The sequence below is a fragment of the Podarcis tiliguerta genome (assembly GCF_965153285.1).
Source record: "Podarcis tiliguerta genome assembly, chromosome: 7".
NCBI lineage: Eukaryota > Metazoa > Chordata > Lepidosauria > Squamata > Lacertidae > Podarcis > Podarcis tiliguerta.
This window is the reverse complement of record NC_139540.1, coordinates 57502767-57527132: the sequence shown is the minus strand read 5'-3', so window position 1 is coordinate 57527132 and position 24366 is coordinate 57502767. Positions and strand designations below refer to the sequence as shown.

The following is a 24366-nucleotide window of genomic DNA, read 5'->3' as shown; positions in this document are numbered from 1 at the left end:
AATATGTGGCCTTTTTTGAATGAGCTCATTTAACTACTTCAGTCTTTCATATTTACTGCATTACATCAGTGTGTATATAGAGTTAGATCAGGTTTCATAATAGCTGAACAAATAATTTAAAATCAGTCTCCTGTCTGGGAATATATTTTTGTAAGTTAGTATTCTTACATAACTATTCAGATTAATAGGCTTTTTTCTAAAGAAGGGGGAAATGGAATGATAGCTGTGTAATGATTTCTACTTTGCAATATTATTTTTTTGCAAAAAACATTGGCTGTGATCCATAGGACAGATCTAGACATATCTCAAGGTTCTTCTAGTTATTTTTGAACAAATCCCTTAAACTGCTTTTGAAGTCTATTGACTTCAAGCAGCTTGGCAATAAAGAACCACGAAAGTTAATTGCTGTTCAGTAGTATTTTAGCTAGTGTACATAATTTTGTTGACATTTAGATGGACCTACTTTGTGGCTGAGTGGAAGCTAACTAGTTTATTCAACAAGGTGGCAACTTTCATATATATACCCCACAACTGATTGATTGATTGATTGATTGATTGAATTTATATGCTCACTCATTAATTAATATACCATACCATTTACATGGCACTAATATTAAAATTAGATTTTTAAAGCCTGTCAAAATACATTGTTCTGTAGACTATATCTGTGAAAGGCAATTATTTATTAATTGTTCCGCACCTACAGAGTTTATGCCTAGCCTTGTTGGTAGAGCACTCAGCTTATTTTGGTGATGACGTAAAATGCTGTTTAAGGTATAATGAACCATTTGAATTTGATAACTGTAATACAGAAGTGTGATCAAACACATTAAATTGCTGGTCAGCCATTGGTCCATGTCATTACCTGTTTCCTCCTGACACTTTATAACTTCTCAAATTTAACATTGAGAATTTCTTTATTTTTATATTTCAATTCAGAGAGAGCAAATACTATATTCAAAAATGCAACATCTGTTCTGACTTCTGCTCTGTAAGGGAGAAACTATACTAGACAGATCAACTGCAATGAAGTTTTTAGAACAGCTGAAAAAGAATCTAATTTATTGGCAAACTTGACAGTTATGATGCATACTGGACGAAGCCACTGGTTTAGGCCTATTTCAGCACACAGCAGTTGTTGAAAAGTAAGTTTTCAGCCTCTGGAAAACTGAAACAATTGAGCCAAACAGATTGAATCAATTTAATTGCAATCTACAAATCTTAAGAAAACAGTATTGCACTTACATAAAAAAGATGCTATAGTTTTTCTAAGAATTGGCTTAGAAAGGTATAACTGTTCGTAGGAAAAAGAGACAGTATACAGTTTAATTTCCTCTTAAAATCCTAATCCTAATACTGTTTCATAGTACAATGGTTTTTCATATTTCATATTCTACAGCAGGTGGATATGTTAGCATGTGAGTGCTTTCAGAACATGGCTGAAGAAATAGTGAGATTGCATTCCATCACATAATTTCAGCTTATTTTCTACGAAAGAACCATGATACAACCCTATTTAGTTAATTTAAAGAACATTTGTTGTAGTGAAATGAGTTTTTGCCTGGAAGGGAAACACACTGTCGTCAGCTGGTATTGATTAGTACAAACTACCAATGCATAACATTTACCCTCCCCCCAAAAAATAGAATTTTGACAGACAGAGCAAATACAATTATGTATATCTTGTGTCACACATTCTTTCTAAAGAAAACAGTTCTAAGGCCTGCCGTATCTGATCATCACTCCAGTAATGCAGATTCCTGCTCTGGCAGTCTCCTCCCATCCCTTCAGCACTTTGTTGCTGGAAATAAAATTCCCCTTCCCCTTTGGGTCTTAATCATGGTTTATTTGTATATTTCCTATTTATATGAAAGATTTCAATCAGCCAGAAGGACACAGTGCTTTGATGCAATAGAACAAGGGAGAAGATAAGGCCCATTGGTTGGATGTGAAAGGTGGAGTCTCTTACTTGCCCTGCTGCCTCCCCTCCTTAGCCCATGCCCATGCAGGAATTGGGCTTTTTAAAAGCTTGCATTCATGCCAAATGGAACCTCATTTTTAGCCTAATTGTTGCTTGGGCATGCTCTGGTGGCGATGATCACAGTTAGAAGGATAATATTAATTCTCTAGTCCCTACACACTGTAAAGCCCTCTTCCCAATTGCAAAGGAAGAGAGAGAAAAGAGGGAAAGGAAGGGGGAGGATAAAGGAAGAGAGAAAGAGAAAGAGAGAGAATGGAATTGATGGAAGGCGAGAGGGACAACTTTCACCTTACCCAGTTTTAGCTCTAATTCTGCCCACCACTGTCATGCAACCCTTGTGGTGTAGTAAATGTTCAGGAGCTCATCCTGGCAGCCCCCATAGCCATGACCCCAGGGATGGGCTGTTAGGATCAGTTGACAGTCATAGAATAGTGTGTTAGCAAAGGTATTTGGTTAACATATTAGATGTTGGCTGGATTTACATCCCTGATTAGTCATGAAGTTCATTGGTTGACCTTGGGCCAGTCACTGAGTCTAGCCAGATTTCCTATACTTAATGTATCTATTCAGCATGTCAGGGGTTATTTCATCAGCTTCCTTCACTTTAACTAACTCTTTACTCAGAGGGAAAGGTGACACATGGCTAATACATTCCTTTTGGGCCTTTTTCTCTCTTTCGATTAAACAAACCAAAAGCAAACCCTTTTTAATCAGAATTTCAAGGAAAAATCAATTGCTTGTTTCAAATCTGTTTCACTTGTCTGCTTCTTTCCACACCCCCACTATATGCCACATTTTCCTGTGTCAAGTGTTCAAGCTATTACTTCTGAAAATAAGTGGGGACTTAAGAAAGTTGTGCCAGTTGTGAGCATGGCAATATAATGACTCTTCTTCTAATCATTTATAAGTTGCTTAGTTTGCCTTAAGTAGGATTATATTGGCAGTCCTAAAACGCATATCTAAAGTCATTAATTTAATCTTACAGTACAGCATAATATTGAAGAAAATAATGATTGAAATTCTGCTCCCTGCTGACATGTAATAAAAGCTTCAGCAAGTTGGATTCAACCCCAAAGCATCTGGAATTCCAGGTTTATCTTTCAAGCAGGTTAGAGACTTAATAGGGGCCCTGGTTTCAAAAAGTCTGTGTGTCGCCCCCCCCCCCTTATTTCTTATACCAAGGCTGCTATATGGGCCAGTTGGCCCAATTCTAGCCACACCATCCACTGCTTGTTTTGACCATTAGCTGGTCTGGTTTCCAATTTCTCCTTAAAGAAAAACTATCCAGTTCTTACTGAAGCAGAGAGATGGGGGGAAATGTGCAGGTGGTATTCTGCTCAATCATTTTGTGAGAAACAACCCCACTGCAACTTTCCACTGTCCAGTGAAAAAAGCCTTAACTACGATTGACCTCTAGGGAAGCAGTGATATCCTTAGAAGCAAAAAGAAGTCTAGAGTGACACACTTGCTGTCTGAATAAAGGATTTCCTGGTTCATTTTAAAGACATGTTTTTTGAATATTGTCGTGATTGGACATGACTATATCTATCTACAAACAAAACGTAGCAGCTAAGACTGGACTTTGCTCTTTCTAACTTGGCTTTTATTTCATGTAAATGACTTTTAAATTGCCCTATCAAGGCTAATGGGAATGAAGGCCATTGGTGTTATTCCAAATTTGCCAGTTGGGTGGGAGAGGCAAGAGAGTGGCTTACATTAGCCCTAGAGTAGTGTACATGAACCAAGTGGTGGAGTCCCATATTGTTATCCATTCTCCTGGTATTTTGTTTGCGTTTTTTTAGGAATATGAATTTGGGGAGGAGATAGTGAAGTTGATCATGTCCACTGGTGTTGGGGGAATGAGGTGCTAGGCAAGGGACGCTGTTGCTTCTTCAAAAGCACTAAAAGAATGAGAGAGAGGAATCTGTACAACAAGTATTAGAAATACAATTCTTGCTTTATTTTCTGGTACCCAAAGGTATTTTTTTTGTATAATGCCATACTGCTTTCCTTCTTCCCACCACCACAGGAGCTTGTGTGATTTTGACAAGCCACAAATTGATGCTGAAATCCATTTTGAGAACATAAAAGTTGTTGAAAAGTAACTGTAGGTGAAAACTGTTATGTGTTTTTATGCAAGATTCCTGTCCGCTGCTACAGTGATGCACAGATTGCTTTTTGCCAGCATCTGTGTGTCAAAAATGCAGCAGGTTTATGTTTGAATTCCAGTATCATTGTAATAATGCACTGCAACGTAAGAAGTGGGTATATTTATGCCAGAGCCCTTCGCTTTCTAGCTACCAAAAGATACTTAAGATAATACATTGTGAACTTGCCTCATGTCCATTATTGCTGCATTCTGCTTTTTCCCCTTCCGTATGCCCATATTTATAAATTGAGGGCAATAAAACAAGAAGGGAAGGTGGCTTCAACAGAAATGGAGGGAAACCTGTGCTGAACTGGATTGCACATGAGATAGAGCTTTCTGACGAACCTAATCTATAGTTGTGGTGGGGAAGAAAGAGTTCTCCTTCACTAGCATTGCCTCTTTTTAGTGTTGTGCAGCAGAGCTTTTTTTGTAGGTTAGAGTCTTTCCATAATCCATGTGCTTGAACCCTTGGTGGCACATTTTGGCATATTTGTAAGGTTAAAATTGCTTGCATCCATTATGACTTAGACTCCACATTTTATGCAGTTTCATTAGAAGTAGCCATTTCCTCTTTGTTTTCCTCATCCATGAATTACCTCATTTGTTTTTCCCCTTAATATTTTCCTTAATGCTCTTTCTTTTTTTCATAACTATGTTTGATTTATACACACACACACACACACACACACACACATTTATATAGCAAAATATATATTTATGCATTTCTCTCTCTTTTGTATACCCACCATGCCATTATATGTATTTTTTATTTTTATTAATTAAGAAGAAAAATTAAAACAAAATTATATATATGTCAGGGCAAAAGCAAGCCAGGTACAGGAACATGAGGGAAGATTGACAGGCAGACACAATTAGGAAAGAATTCAGAGCAGGAAGCAAGCCTCAAAAAAGGAAAGGAAGAGGTTCTAAAAGCATAAATTGTTCAGGCATCTTTAAGTTGGAAAAGAGGAAATTCCATTTTTAAAAACATACCATTATGAGCTTTCTTTAAAATTATAGTCCAGAATTACCATATCTCTATCAACATTAATCATCTCCAACTATATTAATGTTTTTGAAATTCAGATATTCTTTGTGATAATTTCCTTACTGGGATCATAAAAACCCTCCTGTACAGGAAAAAAAATGTTAATTTTGGTGACATAACTTCTGCCCTTTTCTTTCAAAGATCAAGATATGCTTTATTTTAAAAACAGAATCATCACCCTTTTGAAGGGGATGAGTATATTGTACATCTGGGAGCAGAGAATAGGGATGAGTGAATATGTCAATTTTGATTTCTCTTAGTTTTTCATTTTTTACAAATGTTAAGTTCAGTTTTCACATTTCCACATCAGTTCACTTTTTTTTAAGTTCTCACAAAGATTCATCAGCATTTTAGTGTAAATTTCTCTTAATCCATACATTTTGTATGTATTTTTGCCAGATATACACATTATTTAGACATACTTTTCCCCAGTACAATGTATTTTTGCATTTTATTTTCCCTCATATATGCATTTACATGCACATTTCCCCAAACATACACATTTCATACACATTAATGGGCCGCAGAACTGCATTGTAAAATTCAGGGAAGTTCTATCAATTGCATTTGATTTGCATTTGATTTCCCCCACAATCACTGTAGTTCTCTTTTGAAAACCACTGTTTGATATTCAGGAGGCATTCCATGAGCACTTTGCTCTATCTAATTATATAAAAGGAGTCCAGGTCTTTCTGTTTTTACCCCTATGCCATCACTTTCATTGTCTTTAGCTTGCTAGTGAATTGGGCCATTTTGTTTTGGTATATGAATGGCATTTTCATTATATTGAAGTGTTGTGTTCTGCAGAGCTCACTAGAAAATGGAAGTCTTTAAATTCAGTTGTCCAATAATTGCATAATCTGTGTACTATCTTACAGAAATTCATCCTGCATATTATCATGACAGTGATGGTGTTCCATTAATCTGCCCAGCAGTACTTTAATCTGATCCTCTAATTTAGACGTTTAGCAGAAGTGCCAGGAAACAAATGTTTCCTATATCTTGATCAATATTGATAGATAAAGACTGAGTAGTATTCTAGGCATCGTTTTACCTTTTTCTTCTTCTAAGCTTGACAGTGAAAATGTCAGACAGATGCATCCTGAAAGATAACAACATCTTTCTCCAAAAGGGGAAAGTTGGTCTCACTGTAAAATAATGCAAACCGAAAAGAAAATGCTATTTAGTCTCAAACTGGGCCTTTCTGAGAATAATGACTATGATCTATTGAGATTTTATCCAATTGAAGTGAATAAGAGACGCACAACATTGCATTGGAGCTGCATGGCCCTGAAATCATGATTATATTATGCAAGAGAAGTCCATAATGGATATTGTTCTTTTGTGTACTCCATAGCTGGATTGCAAAAGCAGCATCAGCATCTTCTAAGAGCCTGTGAGTGGGAAAATATAGTAAGCCCACAATGGAAAGTCCTGTGTCCAGTAGGTGTTAGAATTTAATCAGCTAAACTGGGGAGCTAAACTGGATGCCAGATTCCTAATCCTTGGACCCAGCTTTCTGTGTTCAAGAGATCACCTGGGAGCCGGGCCATTAAAAGAACAAAAGAAAGATAATGGACCCTTAAGAAAGCCAAAGACAGGGGGCTTTGTGTCAGATGACAATTGGTTGCGGCCGCTCCTCCCGCTCTGAGATAGCCAAAGTTTAGAGTTGATGGTAGGCTGTGCTGTGACCTAGAGGGAAACAGGTTGCAAGCTGGTAAAGGCAGCAAGCTGAAAAGTCAGAGAGGTGGAGCACAATGTTGGGTGTCTCTTTGAATCCAAGGTTGCAGCTGACTCTTTGGGGATATTGATGCAGTGAACCTGTCCATCTTAGGGTCAGGTTGTATATGTGTGTAAATAGGCCATATATCCTAAAGACAGCCCAGTCTCTGCTGTGCCTCATTTTCAAAATGAAACATGAACCCTGGCGGAGTGCCTGGAATCTCACACCGCTATGAGATTGGGGTGGCGTGTAACAATATAGTGACTTATGTACATATGTATGATGTATCTGGAAATTAAATACACTTAGGTTTGAAGATTATTTTAGTTGTGAATTATTATGTTAAGGATTGTATTAATTATGCATATATTTCTAGAAGTGGTAATGGAATATGCATTTGGTATATTTTCCTTTATTATACTAAAGTAATTTTCAAAACGTGTACTGTGGTGCTTAGTGGTAATTATGGACATTGAAGTTGGCAAATTATAAGTAATTAGAGCAGGTTTCCATAGTAATTCCTGTGTTCCGAGTCCTTTGATTATTTGGCCATATTTTTGGAAAAGACAATCGAAAGAGGCAATCTTTGGGACGCATAAAGAATGAAATTATACATATTTACACTTGTTTAATCTTAAATCAAAATACGGTTTTCTAGAACTTCCAGCGTTATAGCTTAGTTTATTATGCTATTGTAGAAAACAGAAGCAACAGAAAGGGAGTGGAAATCAGTAAAACATTACAGAATTTAAAATAAAGCAGATAGACTGAGGCCTTGGTTGTCATTTTTAGGTCACTGCTGACATCTCTGAATATAATTTTCATATGAACTGCATTTCAGGGCTTGTATGTGCTTGAAGAAGCGACATTTTCACAGCAGGGAACCAAATCAAAATGAAGCAGTCAGATGCAGGTGCACAGTAATGGAAGTGGGCTATTTACCCTCAAGCAGGATTGCTGGGCTGGGAAAGCAGAAACTCTCCCAGCAGAATGGCCCTGCTATTTCTCTCTGATATATATCTCAGTGCCAAACAGTATTCATAGGGGGCCTAAATAATTGTTCTTTCACTTGTATTTAATGAGATGCATTGCCCAATGCTGAATAACTGAGGCACTTCCTTTTGTTATGCTAACTAGATGCTATTCAAGCCCTGCTTTCTTTGACTTCTGTTTAATCCTTCCTGCTTCTCCAGCCTCAAGCCAGGCAGGGAAACAGTTGAAAAAAAATGGAGGCTTGCACTGTGTACATCTGCTGCCTAGCTCAGTCCTACTTTGTTAAAGAAGTAAGAGGGGGAGAACATAGGATTTGTATATGCAGCATTACACACATATTGTACAGCTATGCACAAAATACAAAAAAGTTCTTTGGTTATGTATTCTCCAAAACAGCATATGCAAGTATTTGCTTGTACTGTATATGCATTAAATTAAATTAATAATAATAAAGCAAATGGCAGAGTGATGTCATCTCATTTATTGCACAGAAGCAGGCTGGGCTGATAGCTGAGTCTTGCTTCAATTCTGGTGATTGGATAGTAACATTGCTGATGGAATAGCACCCTCCATCACACCTCAGGGCAGCAGGCTGGTGTTGGTGGGCTAGCGGGATGTAGCACATATACAACACTGTCTTTAAACATAGGGGCTGCTGCTGCCACTGCCCCACAACATCTGTTGCCTCTGAGGCATTTGCTTTACTATACCCCAATGATAAAGATACCCATGGTCTAAAGATCCATGTTTTGTGCTGTGGAGATGCACATGAAACATGCATGTGTTCATATATGATGCACTTATGGGGATCTCTTTTGAGTTTCACACTGAAAGCTTTTGACAATGAAAAATAAGTTATGAGTTCCCTAGTAATAATAAGTTTATTATCTGCCTTACAGATAAACTGATGTGGTTCTTTGTAAAAGAAAGTTTCATTCCTCCTTTCTTCAGAGGTATATTTATGGCTTCACCTGTTGACTTTTTTACTTTACAGATTGGGGAGAAACAAAATGTTCTTGTGACAGAAGAATCATTTGATTCCAAGTTTTATGTTGCTCATAATCGATTCTACGAGCAGGTAAATCTTTTTCTTGGACTGGTGGGGGAGGCAGCAGGAGAGAGAATGTCTTTCTTTCCCTCCTTATTTTAACATTTTTCGCTCTATAGGATGCACCGGACCATAGGAGGGGGAAAACAGGGGGGGGGGATTCTCCCCCTCTGCTTAGTGCCCCTTCAGCAAAGTGGCAGGAGAAACGGAGCCCCTTCCATTTCTCCTCCCGCTTCGCTGAAGGGGCGCTGCGCAGAGAGGGAAAACTGTGCAGCGCCTCTCCAGCAAAACAAAGCCTAGAGAGCAAGAGGGATCGGTGCGCACCGACCCCTCCCTCTCTTCAGGCGGCTATCCGCAAGCCTTCTGAGCGCAGCGAGAACTCCCGCTGCTCTCCAAAGGCTTGCGGATAGCTGCCAGAAGCCCCCGGAGCGCAGCGGCAGTTCACGCTGCGCTCCGGGGGCTTCAGGCTTCTCCTTTTTAGCCACGGGGCTGGGGCGGGGGAAGCCCGAGCTTCCCCTGACCCCAGCCCCCAGAACAGGTTGGGGAGCGGTGGTCCCTTCTTCCTCCTGGGGAAAAGCCCTCAAGAGCCGCGCGAAGCTTGTGTGCGGCTCTTGGGGGCTTTTCCTGCCTGCCTCCCCCCCTGCATTCACTCCATAGGACGCACAGACTTTTCCCCTTAGTTTTTAAGAGGGAAAAAGTGCGTCCTATGGAGCGAAAAATACGGTAATCCATCCATGTAATCTATTTACTGACATTGCCTCCTTCAAAAACACTGATATGGAGGTACCCTTGTGTATCCCTTTAAAATTCTGTTGGACAGAAATCATCGGCAACTGGTTTTCAGTTGTATGCAAAGCTACATGCTTATAACAATATTTCGATATCTGGAACCTATGTGAAATGAAAGAAAACCTCAATGTATATCATAATAAAACATGTAACAATTTGTTTGTCCTGAATGCTTATTTGGTTAAGAATGTAATTACAAAGCAGAACTGTTTAAAATTTCCTGATGGTAAATTAATTTGAATACATCTATTCAAATCTTGAGGATATACATCAGAGAACCTGAAAGAAAAAGTAGGATGATGTTGCATATGTTTTTGTTAAGGTAGGTCTACCTGTTACCAAATTTTACAGTAACATGCATTAGTAACTGAGATTTGCAGATTTTATATTTACTCCCCCCCTCCCCACGTATGCATGTCAAACTTGAGTACTTTAAAGTGTTCCATTTAAGCAAGTTTTTTTTTTTATTGTTGTTGTTTTAAAGGTACTTGTGCCAAAGAACCCTGAGTTCATGGGTAAAATGGTAGAAGTGAACATTTTTGAAGCAGGGAAGCACTTTATGAGGGGGAGCCCAGTGTCGGATGCCAGAGTGTTCACCCCGTCTATCACTAGGCCATTAGCCAAAGGAGAGGTGTCTGGTTTAACAGAGGTGAGTAAAATACATGTCAGCCTTTGCTACTCTAGTAAAAAAAAAAAAAGTGAATGTGAAGGCTCTTTAGATGTGAATGAAGCTCTAACCTTTTAAAACAATTTAAAGTGCATTGTTCTGGGTAATGTGGAATTTGTCCATTGTAGAAGCATCTCTAATTTTGTTTTTTTATTTCTATGATATAAAATGGGGGAAATAGTTAGGAGGACAACTTTTAACAGTCCTTGGGAGAAGATTATAAAGGATTATCTTGCTTAAATCCAGTTGAATCATCAGACAAGAATGCTGCCAGTCTGAGGTGGTTTCATGAGAAATTTCTCTGCAACTACCATATTGGCGTGAATATAAACCTCACTTATTCCCCAAAGTGCGGCTTAAATTTGCAACCTTACAAAAATTGGTTTTTACGATATCGCCGCTGAAACAGACATCATATGGTAAAATGGAACAGGTGTGAGTGCCTGCAGAATTTTAAGGGAGCAGCTTATATTCAGGTATTGTCTTTTTTTCTTTCCCCCCCTTGAATTTTAAAGGTGTGGCTTATATTCGAGTGCGACTTACCGTATTTTTCGCTCTATTGGACGCACCGGACCATAGGACGCACCGGACCATAGGAGGGGGAGAACAGGGAAAAAATATTTTTTCCTTGTTCTCCCCCTCTAAAACAAGGTGCGTTCAAGGTGCATTCACCCGAGCGTGTGGAGCTGGCGGTGGGGGGAAGCGCTGCTTCCCTCCACCCCCAGCCTCAAAGATCCCTGAAGCCTTTGGAGCGCAGCGCCCTGCTGCCCTGCAGAGGCTTTGCGTGCAGCCGTCCCCAAGCCAGAACAGTGAGACGGAGGGCTCCGTCTCGCTGTTCTGGCTTGGGAACAGCCTTGCTGGCCTCTGCAGGAGAGCGGGGTGAAGGCACCCCGCTGCCCTGGAGAGGCTTTGTGCGCAGCCGTCCCCAAGCTAGAACAGCAAGACCCTCCGCAGCGCTCCTTCTCCCTGTTCTGCCTTTCAGCTTAGCGGCGCAGCGTGCATTCGCTCTATAGGACGCATACACATTTCCCCTTAATTTTTGGAGGGTAAAAAGTGTGTCCTATAGAGCGAAAAATACGGTATATTCGGGCCAATACGGTATATGTAAAAATAGTAGGTGCTGCTTATGGTTTTTGCATGGTATATTTTGTTCACAATCCACGTTCTTGTAATATGCCTGAAATACTATTGCACTCAAAATAGCTGCATTGCTGGAATTAATTTTTCTTGGATTTGCTTTGCATTTAACTGTAACACATCCATGTATTTATTTCGATGAACCAGTTCTGCCTGAATTTTTCATCAAATATTAAATTATCCCTTAAGTTTTGGCTTTCATTGTCATGGTTTAGCACAGACCACAAATAGTAAATAAACTTCCAGTGAAACTGGTGGTTTTAATTTTTTTATGACATGTGATTTCAAATGGTGTTACACCTTCTATGGGGAGCACTAAAGCATATAGTCTGAGGGGATTTGGGCAAGTGTCACGTTATCTGTAATTCTTGTGCCTTGATTTTAATACTTTTATGATCTTGGGAGTAGTGTTAGGCAATGTTAGGTTTTCAACATTGTGATGTATCACCAGCCAAACATTGCAATCTGGCGATACATCACAATATTGAAACAAGCCGCATTGGCCTTATCCCGTGAGGCATGGGGTGAAACTGTCACAGCTCTCACCTTGGGAGGGGAAGCTCTTTCACCCCAGCACCTTGCAGGCTGGGACCAATGCAGCTAGCCGCTGGCCAGCTACTCAGCTGGGGAGCGGGAAGCCCCCCCCCCAGCTGGGAGCCCGATGTCTCCACTGAAGGGCAGGCAGCCGCATGCCCCTGAACAGAAAAGTTTAAAGGAGCCCCCACCCCACCTCCGGCTCATGTCCAGGGCACAGCCTGATTCCCTCCTTTGGCAATCCTCACAGAACTCTAGCCCAATGGTTGCCATTAATCTGATTTGAATTAATTTTATAATGAAATGATTTTAGAATGTTGTATTATTTTACTGTTGTTAGCCGCTCTGAGCCTGGCTTCGGCTTGGGAGGGCCGGATATAAATATTTTATTATTATTATTATTATGCAAGCTGGAGGAAAGGTGGGGCTCTAATACACTTCTTTGTTGATGAGCAGGCAGCCAAAGCAGGAACAAGCAACATCGGTCCCTGCCAATGTACCGGTTTTTTTGCTCCATAAGATGCAATTTTTTCCTCCTAAAAAGTAAGGGGAAATGTCTGTGTGTCTTGTGGAGTGAATGCACTGGGCAGCAGAGGGATGCCTCGGCTACTGCTGCAGTCGCGAACTGAGGGATGCCTCTGCAGCCGGAGCCATGGCTCCCGTCCGTCACTCGCTGTGAAGCCAGCAGATCAAGAGCAATAGCTGTGCAGCTTGCTCTACTAGCTTCACAGCGAACCGGGAGGAGGGACAGACGGGAGCAAGCAAAGCAAGAGCCACTTACATGGCTTCTGTCCCGCTTTGCGCAGCAATCACTTTGCTTGCCCATTCCTCCTCCCGCCTCTCTGTAAAGCACCTGTCCCAATGTCTCCTCCTTCTCTTTCACAGCGAGATAGGAGGAGGGATGGGCAAGCAAAGTGAGAGCTGTGCAAAGCGTGACAGAAGCCATGCTTGCTTGCTTTAACACAGAATATTTTTTTTCTTGCTTTCCCTCTAGAAACTAGGTGCGTCTTATGGAGCGAACAATACGGTAGTTTATTCCTCCCTCAATAGTTTGGGGCCAGAGGTGGTGGCCTCTTCACCCGGCAGTATATTGCAGGTGAAACTGCTGCTGCTCCTGAGTCCCTCTGCCGCCAGTGCCCGACTACAGCTTGTTTCTCCCTCGCGGGAGCTGGTGGCAGAGGCAGTTTCACCCGCAATATAACGCCAGGTGAAGCAGCCATCACAGTCTGGCCCTCATACCAGTCCAGGGTTACCGTATTTTTCGCCCTATTGGACGCACAGGCCCATAGGACGCACCTAGTTTTCAGGGGGGGAAATCAGGGGGGAAAATATGATTTCCCCCCCGCAGCTCTGGGAGCAGCGGACAGGCTGCACGCAGCCTGTGCGCTACTCCAAGACCTTCTCCCTGCTTTTGCGGGAGGTGGCGGAATTCCCCCACCTCCCGCAAAAGCCCACAGGAGCCGTGCACAATTCCTACGGGCTTTTCGACCAGGAGGGAAAAGGGACTGAAATGGCCAGTCAGTCCCTTCTCCCTCCTCGGGGAAAAGCCCCCAAGAGGGGCGCGCTCTTCAAAGGGTGTGCGGCTCCTACGGGCTTTTCTACGAGGTGGGGGAATTCCCCCACCTCCTAGAAAAGCCAGCAGAAGCCACGGAGCCCCTTTAAAGAGCGCACGGCTTTTGCCTGCTTTTGTGGGAGGTGGGGGAATTCCCCCATCTCCCGCAAAAGCCCACAGGAGGGTTGGACAGTAGCGGGATGGCGTCGCACGCCTTCCTGCTGCACCCCATCCTCTGGGGCTGGCGATGGGGGAAGCGCTGCTTTCCCCACCGCCAGCCTCCAACCTGGGTTGGAGAGTAGCGGTAAGGCGTCATGCGCCTTCCCGCTGCCCCCCATCCTCTGGGGCTGGCGATGGAGGAGGCGCTGCTTTCCCCCACCGCCAGCCTCAAAGAGCAGACTCTCCTGGCTTCAGCGGAAGCAACGCAAAGCCTCCGGAGGCTTTGCGTTGCTATCGCTGAAGCCAATGAGCCTGCATTTGCCCCATAAGACGCACACACATTTCCCCTTCATTTTTGGAGGGGGGAAAGTGCGTCTTATAGGGCGAAAAATACGGTGTGTATCAATACTTCGCCCAGGCCTACTTGGGAGAGAGTTTCACGACTGAGATGATGCCACTAAGAAGGCCATGTTACTGTTAGTCACACTTACCTTTAAAGTCGAACAAGGATCAAGGGCTCTGGTGATGACCAGGTTTTTGCAGGAGAAGACAGTCTTTCAGATATTCTGGCCCCAAGCCATTTAGGGCTTTAGAGGTAGCACCCAGCACCTTGAATTGGGCCTGAAAACAGATACAAGAAGATTAGTGTAATATCCAAAAAGTGGAAACCTGAAAGCATTCTGGCTGCCACATTTTGCATGAACCACAGTTACTGGCAGTTTTGTGTAGGTATGTTTCTGTAAAATGCTCTGTTAAGTAAGGCATGTGTAACTGGCCAGCTCTGGCGTCTCCAGGAAAGTAAGCAGTTCATGCATCTGTCTAAATTGAGCAAACACACATTTTAGCTACAATTGTCAGCAAGACTGTCAGATCTAATAGTAGCTCCCAAGTTGCAGTCCGGATCCAGAACCAGTTGTACATCCACTCCTGGACCAGTTTGTCTACTGACCATCAGCATCTCTGCCTTCTATAGACGAAGCTTCGGGTTTTAGCCCGTATCCATCATTGTCCCCACACCACAGTCCAGTATATCTACAGCCTTCTTGGCACCAGTTGAAATGGAGAGATAGAGTTGGCTGTCAGCATGACCTCTCCCATCAGCTTCATGTAATCTGGGGAAAACCAATACCACCCCCAAGAGTGCCTCACCTAGCTCAGGCAAGGAGACAGATGATGGGTGGCATCTAATCACATCAAATAAATGTGTAATTATGCAAAACACTTTGATGAAAAGCAATATATTAAACATATTAAATAAATAAATCATTAGAATCCCAATCCTGTCTGTTACCCAAGGTTCACACACTCTAAACCAGGAGGTCACTTGAAAGTGTATCTTGATAGGCGGATGGACTTCCAATAGCTCCGTACAACTCTGCCTCCCTGCCCCCTGGTTCCTACCTCCTGCTGCAAGTGTAACCTGGTGCGTATAATTGTGTCAATTTTGACCTCTCCTTCCTTCCCTAATTAGGTTTCTGCTACACAGGCTAGATCAGCATCCTCATACAGGAGGAAGTCCAAAGTCTAGCACAAATTGGGCAGCTTCTTTTCATTCTCCCAACAATGAAATGCTTTACTTAACCTGAGAGCAACTAAAACAATGTCCTCTAGGATGGTTAAGGAAACAAAAGACTATCCACAATTATAGGTGTATTACCCACAGAGTTAGAGTTTAAGTTAATTTTGTCTGTTTTGATTCGAGAGTATAAAGTGTTTCACTCAAAAATGAGATTTTGCTGGTTAGAACTGAAGTTTAGAAATGTTAGATAGTTAACTGCCAATAATATCAAAAGGAATAAAGTCAACATTTCATACATTTCCCCCAGGTTGCACAGCAGAAAGAACTGAAACATAGTTACTCTTTTTCATCTTTTTTTTTTTTAATGTCAGGGTCAGTTGTTTCCAGCCAATTGTGTCAAATAGTCATCAACAGTTTTCCATTTAGGCTTCTCTTGAGAGTAAGGATGATCCCCAGGAAAAGAATTTCACTCACCCAAAACATGATATAGTGCTGTTCATTATAAATGGCAATATCTTTCTTCCTAGTTGGAGTCCAAATTATGGTGAGGTGACTACTTTTCCTCCTTTTGTATTTCCTTTGCAACCCCAAATACTCATTTCAAATGCAGTGGAACCTGTGGCTCACATGTTTTCAACCTGGTTTTCAGTCGGATGAAGCTTTGATCCTAGTAACAACTTCATTTGAACATTAAGGCATACCCACCCTTCCCTTGCCCCTCCCCACCCTTAATCTTTTGAGAAGAAACTGGGTTTTAAATAAATTGTGAGAGCGTTTTTTCCATTACCGGGCTAAAGATCAGAAGAAGATTCAGATGATTCAGATGTTCTTAATTATATGTATATGTAGCACAGAAGGTTTGACCCTTAAAACATCTATTAACACTCTTTCCTCTGAACCTTTATTCTCTAAAGCACAAAAGTTTAAAGCAGTTTTAAATTTGCAGACTTTTATTTTTTTTAATAATAAAAAAAGCAAATGAAAGCTGCATGTGTAAAGGTAAGAAGTAGTAAAGAAAAAGGTGTTGAAAGTAGATCTGATGTCCGACAGATCAGTGACCCATTTGTGAAAAGCCAGTTCGGGCATTCCTTTCTCATCTCGTAATTTTTCACACCTAAGATCTTTGATTGAGTTCCTGGCAGGGGGTCTTTTTGCAATATTTTAGAGAATCCAATTGCACATTCTGTGTTCCATGTACTATTGGAAGATAAGAATAGCTCACATGCCGGTAATAGTTTAGATATTTAATATGGTTTTTACCACTGCGAAGATAATCAACTCAATGAATGAACAATTAACTTTTAATTTACTCTCATAACTAATATACACAATGTTTGTATTGCCTATTATTTCAAAAGGGGATAGGAACTTATGTGGCCTAATTTCCTTTATATACACAACATACTTTGATATATTGACTATGCTTATGTTGGGTTTGGGGAATAAAGTATATTTGAGCCTGAGTTCTGAAATCTGCTCCCATTACTGTTTCTTGCATTATGGCAATCTTTGGACTAGAGCACTGTTGTTGTTTCCTCTGAGCAATCCCTAGTAAACTGTATATTTGGCGGTTCAGCTTTGACATGACCATCTCAGCATTTTCCTCTGCAAGTATCCTGGCCACATATAGTTCTTTGCATGCTCTCTGAGTTACATTAGCAGGAAATTTTCTCTGTGCAACTACATTTTTTGTTTGTGAAATAAACACTTCCCCTCAGGGATAGCTCCAGAGGGTGGCAAGAGTGGGCATTTGCCTGGACCCCAAGACCAGCAGAGCGCCCCCCCCAACAGTGCTGCTGTTTCCACAGAATAACCAAGATCATCAAGAGCAGCATAACCCAGTTCTCAGCTTGTGTGTTCTACCTCTTCTAGGTGCATGTAAGAGGGGGCCCTGAAGCCAACGCAGCTTTCACTACAGTGGAGGCTGCATTAGGCTGTGTTATGTGAATGGCTCAGACACGAATCCTGCTTGCCAGCTATAAGGTTTTTTGGGTGCTTGACTGCAAAAACAGTTATTTAAGATAGGAAACTGCCTTGTAGAGTATTCACATTAATTTTAGTCTAGAAATAGCTGCTAAAAAACAAAGTACATCAGAGAACAATATCATTTTACTCAGAAGGTCTCTTTATAGGAACAACATACTGCCCATTCTTTCCAAGGCTATTATGTGTGATAAGCATTAGAAATTTTGCTTATCTTGTTAGAAGCTTCTTTCCTACCAGAACTGTTTAACATGCATGTCTGCACATAAACAAAGAAGCTGAGAACACTGTTAGCATAGATTAATAGCCCAGAATTCCCTAGGAGGAAGAAATCATGCTCCTATTTCATCAGAGATCATTTTAGTATATAAAGCTACTGTTGTGGTGCCTTCAGAGTCTGAGAGAGTTAACAGCCAAAAATAGCATCTGAAAACCTGAACCACCCAAGGTCATGAGGTGGTTGTACTGTAAGTTTGTGTTCCTTTCTCCTCCAGGCATATCTCATATGGTTGTCATTTTCAAGTATCTCCTATGTTGTCCACAATTTCTTTCTTTGGACTCCTGATAGATGGTTTTGGCATTAACGCATTTCAATGGAACTACTTGGAATTTCACAAAAGAAACTGAAATAGGCAGAAAGCACTGCCTGCTAAGCTTGTGGAAGCGATCCAAGAGGCTCACGTGGATTCGGATTCTCTTATTTTGCAAGAAATTATATTGCCTAGGACTTTTGAGATCATACATTTATGATACAAGCAGATTGTTTTCAGCATAAACGTTTTAAAATGATTTAATGTAACTAACCTGCAGAGAGAGAGGAATTACTTTTGCTACTTTTAGTGATGCATGAGGATTAAAAAGCATTCTTGCAAAGATAAATTATGCCACACCTCTGGCTGGTTGACTGCTACATATTGATAAGCCATATTGCTGTGAGCTCTTTCCCCTCCAGTAAGTGTGGCTTGGAGAAATGGGAAATGCAGTTTTTCACATCTGAGTGGCTTTATGCTTCAAGATGTTGGGTATTTAAATGTTCAGAGGGAAATTCTGTTTTGCAGGGAAGGTGGGAGTCATATCACACTAGAATAAGACATACATATTTGAAATATTCTGGGTTTTGCACAATTTAAAATATTTGCAAAGAGTTATGAAATCCTAACATCAATCTACTAGTAGTCAACTTAATTGGATCACCCAGTTTCTAGTACTCTATTCTCTACTCATGAATACAGACTTTTGTAAGCAGATCTCCTACGAGTCCTCCCCACGCTCTGGATTTTAAAGTGTAAATCTCAGAAATACTGCCATACAAATAAATGAGTTGGAGCCACCAAACGATTGGACTGGGGAAGAGGGTGGCAGGCAAGTCAAGCAGCTGGGATGTTTTTAGAAGGCAGTAATAAGCGTAGGCTGTGGCCTCAACTCTACATCTTGTGCAAGCCCTTATAATATCAGTAAGTTGTTGATCAACACTCATAAAGTGCCTAGCATTTTCTAAGCATTGTATAGATATTCAAAGATAAAACAGTCCCTGCCCGCAGGCTCACAAGGGCCAAGTTTGCACATAGATAATTTTTGGCCATGAACATCCTGATCTGGGCCATTTTGTACCTGCCTGCTTAGCAGGTGAGAGAAACAAACCACAATCTCTCTCTTCATGTTATTACTGAACCAGATATCATGAACCACCATCAGTAAGCCAAAAACAAACCTTAACTATTATTTACCATGACATGTGAAGAGGGCCGAAGGAACCTTGGAACATCTGCTCCTTTTCTTGCCAGTGTACATGGTTCTCGCTCTTGCCATGGGGTACAAACTCCCAGTGGCCCTAAGAGGCTCCCTCTGGCTGATGGCAGTATGTGAAGTGTGCCTCATTGCTTCATAATAAACTGTGCGACACATCACTGTCAGTTACTGTGTTGTCTCAACATTCTTCTCCTTTAGCAATTTGATAGTGACTCTATCACACACACAGTACAACTAAAAATCCTGGCTCAAACTTTGCCTAGGAACCTTACTGTTATGATCCTGAATTGAGGGGCTTGAGTCCAAACCTTGGTGATGTATGCCTGGCATTAATAGATGACACTCTGCTACACAGCATCCACTAAAACTGGTAGAATAAATTTGAGCTGCGCCATTGAGCAACTATTTCCCTTTTGAGACCACAGAACTTACTCAAGAATCAAAGTAACTTCTCTAGAAGCATATATGGTATAAATTTAACCTTCCTGATAGAATGTGTTTGGAAAAGAACAGTATTATTAATTTGGAAACATGCCAAAAAACCCACCCAACACCCTAGCAGCAACTTTCAGAGAGCAGAGGCTCTTTCCTGCATGCATTAGGAACATTTATGTGAGGTTATCCCACTGTTGATTAGGTAAATCAAACAAAGTTCCCAGAACTTAACATTTCCAGGGAGAGAGGTTCTGTTAATGACTCTTAAACTTGACTGAGCATGAAATTAAAAAAAGAGTCTTCAGTCACTCCCTCCGGTGTTTAGATGCATGCCAGCCGGCACAGAAAGCACCTACACTACTTTGGTGTGTGAGAAGACAATGGAGCCATGAGATTTTTGTATAAACAACTTTGTATTCATGGTGAACTCAGGGAATACTAAAGTGGTCTGTTGATAGACTTGCGCTTGGTGATTGATCAAATCCCATGTCAGCCACCAGGACCACTGGCACTAGTATGTGAAGGATGCACATGATTCCATAAGCTACTAATGTTCCTACGTACCGAACAGATCTGTTCCTGTGTAACAAAAAGGTGACCAATGGAGAAAGGGAAAGAAGAGGGGAAAGTGTCCCTGTATAAACATGGGACGTGTGATTTGATAGATTCTATGAGAACAGAATCATCAAGACCTACAGAGGAAACGGTAATCGTGGAAGGAGTTTTCAAATGTATCAAAAGCAGGCAGAGAAGCCAAGGAGGATAAGGACTTGAATAGAGACTTTTTGGATTTAGCAGGATAGTTTTGGTGAGGGCAGTTTTAGTGGAGGGCTGAGGTTAGAAGGAGGGGGACCAAAATCAGGCTTGAAGGAGAGAAAGTTGAGGAGTAAGCAGTATGCTTAGTGGGTTTGGGGAGAAAGGAAATTGCACAATAATTGGCGAGAGCAGATGGGTCAAGAGGTGATTTGTTTATTTTAGAATAAGGGAAGCTGTGTTTTACATATATACTCCTTCCAGTCTGTATTGTCAGTCTTGGTGTACATGAGTAAGATCTCATGCAAACCTGCACTATAATTATTAGATTTATTTTGTAGGTTGCAGGTGCATCAGAAAGCGGGAAATGAGTGAGACTGAATAAGAGTGCGCAAATACATATTATTACTGGCACACATCAGGTCAGAATTATTCAGCAAATACTCTGAAATGCATTTGATCATACACTGGAAGTGTTAATAATTTATATTATACCTTATTAGTAAAACCTTTTGTTTCTGCTGCTGTCACAGCCAAAACAAGTTGAAAGGCTACTACTTCCAGAACAGTTAATACGTTTACCTTGTTGCTGGTAATTTTTACACCTGACTTTGGGGATTTCATAAAATATAATCTATTACTGAGGTTTGATTAACAGTTCCATTCCCCCCAATATATGTTCTTTGCTTCTCCTTTCTCTTGTTCTATTTGAACAAAGTGCCCATTAAAGTGAACTAGGATGGCTGCTCTCAGTTTCCACTTCTTTCATGCAAAAACGTACATATTTCATGCTGCATTGTCAAAAAAGGAAAGGATTAATTATTAAAATTCTGTCATTATGGGCGGGGGAGCGCCTTGCGGCATTTCAGGGATTTCATGTAAATCTATGATGTTTGGGGCTGGGGGAGGAATCCCCATTAGTAATGAGGCTTCTCAAGACACAGTTAATTTCAAGCTGCAAATGTTGGATTTAACATGACTTCAAGACATGACACTGAACTCATTCTCTGAGTGGTTTTAAATATTTGCTAAATATTGGGACTGACAGTATACTAATGGTATTTACTATGTGATTCCTGTAGTAGAGGCCACTGTCCAAAAAACAAATCGTTTCATGCTTTGCTCTAATTCTCTTAGATCTAATGACTGATATAAGAATAATCAAAATAGTTTTGATGCCACAGATGTGTACTGCCATTGGACATCCAGTTTTTAAGGGTGGTAGATTGTAAGCTCATTAATATGCCTTGGGCATTTATTACTAACAACAGTTGAAAATTCATGATGCAAAAAAAATATAATGGTATCCTATTCTTTATATTGCTGTTTCTTCCTATATTGTTGCATATTTAATTATTTTTGCATGTTCCTACATTTTATCTAGCCCATTTGTGTTTGTAAATTTTTGTTTCCAGTATTCTACAAAAAACATTCTTACTATTATTATCATATATCAATTCCTATAGGTAAGAAGAAGCAACAGTGAATCCAATGTTCAGTACATCCCTATATCTTTTCCATTATAATATTTATCTTTTTACATACAGTGCTTCTTTGATTCTGGTGGTCCAAGAACAAGTCTATCACAAATGATAAATATCACCTTTCACAGTTAGGAATTCAAGAACATTTTTGTCTTGTTTATCAGGAAAGCGGCAATAAACTCTGATAAGCAACTTGTAGTAATTTTCCTCAAGCGTCCATATTTAGGAGAAAGGTTTGGCAGTTATTGAAAAATGTTCCCATATTTACATAGATATCTTCTCTTTGATGCCCACAGTACAATTCACTGTATTTCTTATACCTTTTTCAAATTTATATTTTTATTTCTGCAAGATTTTATAGATTCTTCACAAGCTTTGTTTATTATTCCTTCTCCCATCTTATTAAAACTCTTAACTGGATATTTGATCTCAAAAAGTAATTTAGATGGATCTAATTGGGGGGGGGGGGCGACTCAAACTAAGCAGAGAACCTTTTACCCAAAGTTGATTTTTAAAGAAAACTTAAATTGTATTGTCATCATTTCATCTGAATACACAATTACCCCTTCATGTCCCATGTTTTCCCACATAAATTCTAATTAATCATCAACTACAGAAGCTGGTGGGGATTTGGGGCAGGACTTGTTCTTAGTATTTATCCCAGATCTATAGAAGATTAAAGTGCCTTTTTCTTTGTACCCCTGGAGCATAAACTACTGTTGACCAATAATGATGCTTGTGGATAATGTCTTAATAAAGCTTTTTCAAACAGACATATCAATAAATTTGGATTTTTAATCCAATCAATGATGCCTTGGACATTTTCCCAGCAAGTAAACCATATCATAAAAACCTCTGTCAAGAGAGTTGGATGTTGTTAGCTTACCAAATTAAAGACTAAAATGGAGCATTCTTCACACTGGAACTCTTGGCCTTGGCTGAAACTCAGGAAGATTGGCCCTACAGCAAACCATATTCACTCATTAGGCTTTCTTTGGTCATGCAGATACTCCTATTCTAGTTTAGGTGACATTGATCAAATTAGGCATTTGTCTAAGCACAATTTATAAATGTAAAAATTTATCACTTAGAAAGTAAAACATATTCACTGAATATAGGGTATACTGTAAATTGATAATGGGATAAAGAAAACTAATAGGCATCCAAGGAAATAATTAGATTCCTCTGTGCAAGCTTTTCTTCCAAGTTTAATCAGTCTACAAAATGAAGTCTATTATGAGGTAGCTTTTGTTGCAAATTAGTGAAATGTTTAATAATTGGTACTCTGTGGTTTCCAGTTTATTTCTCCATATAAAGGTTAATTAGCTTTGACTCCAGGAATGAATAGCTGTAGCCAGTTATTAATTTTTCAGATTCATTAGGCAATTGATTTTAATTACTCTGTCTGTCGCTACATGGAAATAGCCATCTATTTATGTAATATTTTATGATGGAAGTCTAGTACTACCTTCCGAATGGTGGATACAGTTTAGTATTCTTTTATTCCCATGGCTTTAACACATTTCTGCATAATAACCTCACGTTCCACAAGTTTCTAACACCTGTAGTTCATTCATGCACCATAAGTCATTGCTACCTTAAATGTTTAAAAAGGAATCTGTGGGCCAGGGGTGGGGGTGCTGGAAGGAAATCTCCTGGAAAGGTCTAGATGAGATATTGGAAGCAGGTTTAGATGATCATTCCAAAGACCAGGTTGATCACAGGCCAGGAATCCATCTGAAAGAGGATTGCTAAATAATGTAGGGCAGTGATGGGGAGGAAAATTATATAGGCAACATAGGGAAACAAGAGGACCAGCAGGCAATGTACACAGAGAAGGGAGGCAGATGGGCAAGGAGACAAAGACAGAGACCTGACTGATAAGTATTTATAGTCACACCACGTCAATAAGAACCAAAGGACTGCTGGAGTAAGTCAGATTGGGCAGTGATGGATTTACTGTTAATACACCAATAGAAGAACAACAGGAGTATATACCTGATGTTTCCATCAGGTTTGTATCCTTAGCAGCAAAAGCGGTTGTAAGCACACCTGGATATTCCTCCCAAATGATATCTATAATAGAAAACAATGAAATAGTGCATATTTCAGGTGCTGGGAAGCTATAGTTGGCCATAATCTTCCAGAGTGTGTGCAGTGAAATAGATGCACATGCCAATCACACATGCTTTTTTCCCCCTGTGTGGAAAAGTAGCTCTGAGTATGATCAATAAGATGGATGTTTTAGTGCAGGCACCTCCTGAGAGAGATGGGGAAAGAACTGCAGAGGATGTTAGAAGACTGCTGAGCTGGCATACTGTGGGACAGAAACAATTATCAGACTTAGTGGTGCTGTACAATGGGAAAGACAACAGTGCTGCTGGTCCACTTTATCACTGACTGCAGATATGCCTTTTAAGGAAACAGAAACACTAAAGGGAAAATACAGATCTCAAATGAATTGGCATGAGTTATATTGTAAAATAGGATTTTAGTCTATAGTGGTGTTAACAGCTTTATTGCTTTGGCAGTTAATTTCATTGAAAAGGCCAATTCCATGTTGCAACGGCCTCAGCTCTTTGTTTTATACAATTGTACTATATTCTTTAATTTATTCTAGGCTACAAGAGAATTGGCTTGTTGAAAGTTGAAGGGAATTTTCC

General features: G+C 40.4%; 1 protein-coding gene and 1 long non-coding RNA gene across 12 annotated transcripts in view; one reads left to right on the top strand and one right to left on the bottom strand.

The window, feature by feature from the left end:
• The window catches only part of LOC310681459, a 96367-nt gene that overhangs the window by 4453 nt on the left and 67548 nt on the right, over nt 1–24366 (bottom strand). For 4 of the 8 annotated variants that reach the window (XR_014513314.1, XR_014513315.1, XR_014513316.1 and 1 more), the window contains one exon: nt 14272–14401. This is a non-coding gene — a long non-coding RNA (uncharacterized lncRNA). Of the gene's footprint in view, nt 1–3711; nt 3883–5756; nt 6327–9051; nt 10011–14265; nt 14402–24366 lie in introns of those variants that run through there. The other 4 variants (XR_014513320.1, XR_014513319.1, XR_014513321.1 and 1 more) reach the window with 4 other exon arrangements.
• The window catches only part of CDKAL1 (CDKAL1 threonylcarbamoyladenosine tRNA methylthiotransferase), a 223303-nt gene that overhangs the window by 198318 nt on the left and 619 nt on the right, over nt 1–24366 (top strand). For all 4 annotated transcript variants that reach the window (XM_083449185.1, XM_083449184.1, XM_083449186.1 and 1 more), the window contains 2 exons: nt 8889–8972; nt 10216–10380. In XM_083449185.1, the coding sequence (XP_083305311.1) occupies nt 8889–8972; nt 10216–10380 (249 nt within the window). The remainder of the gene's footprint in view (nt 1–8888; nt 8973–10215; nt 10381–24366) is intronic.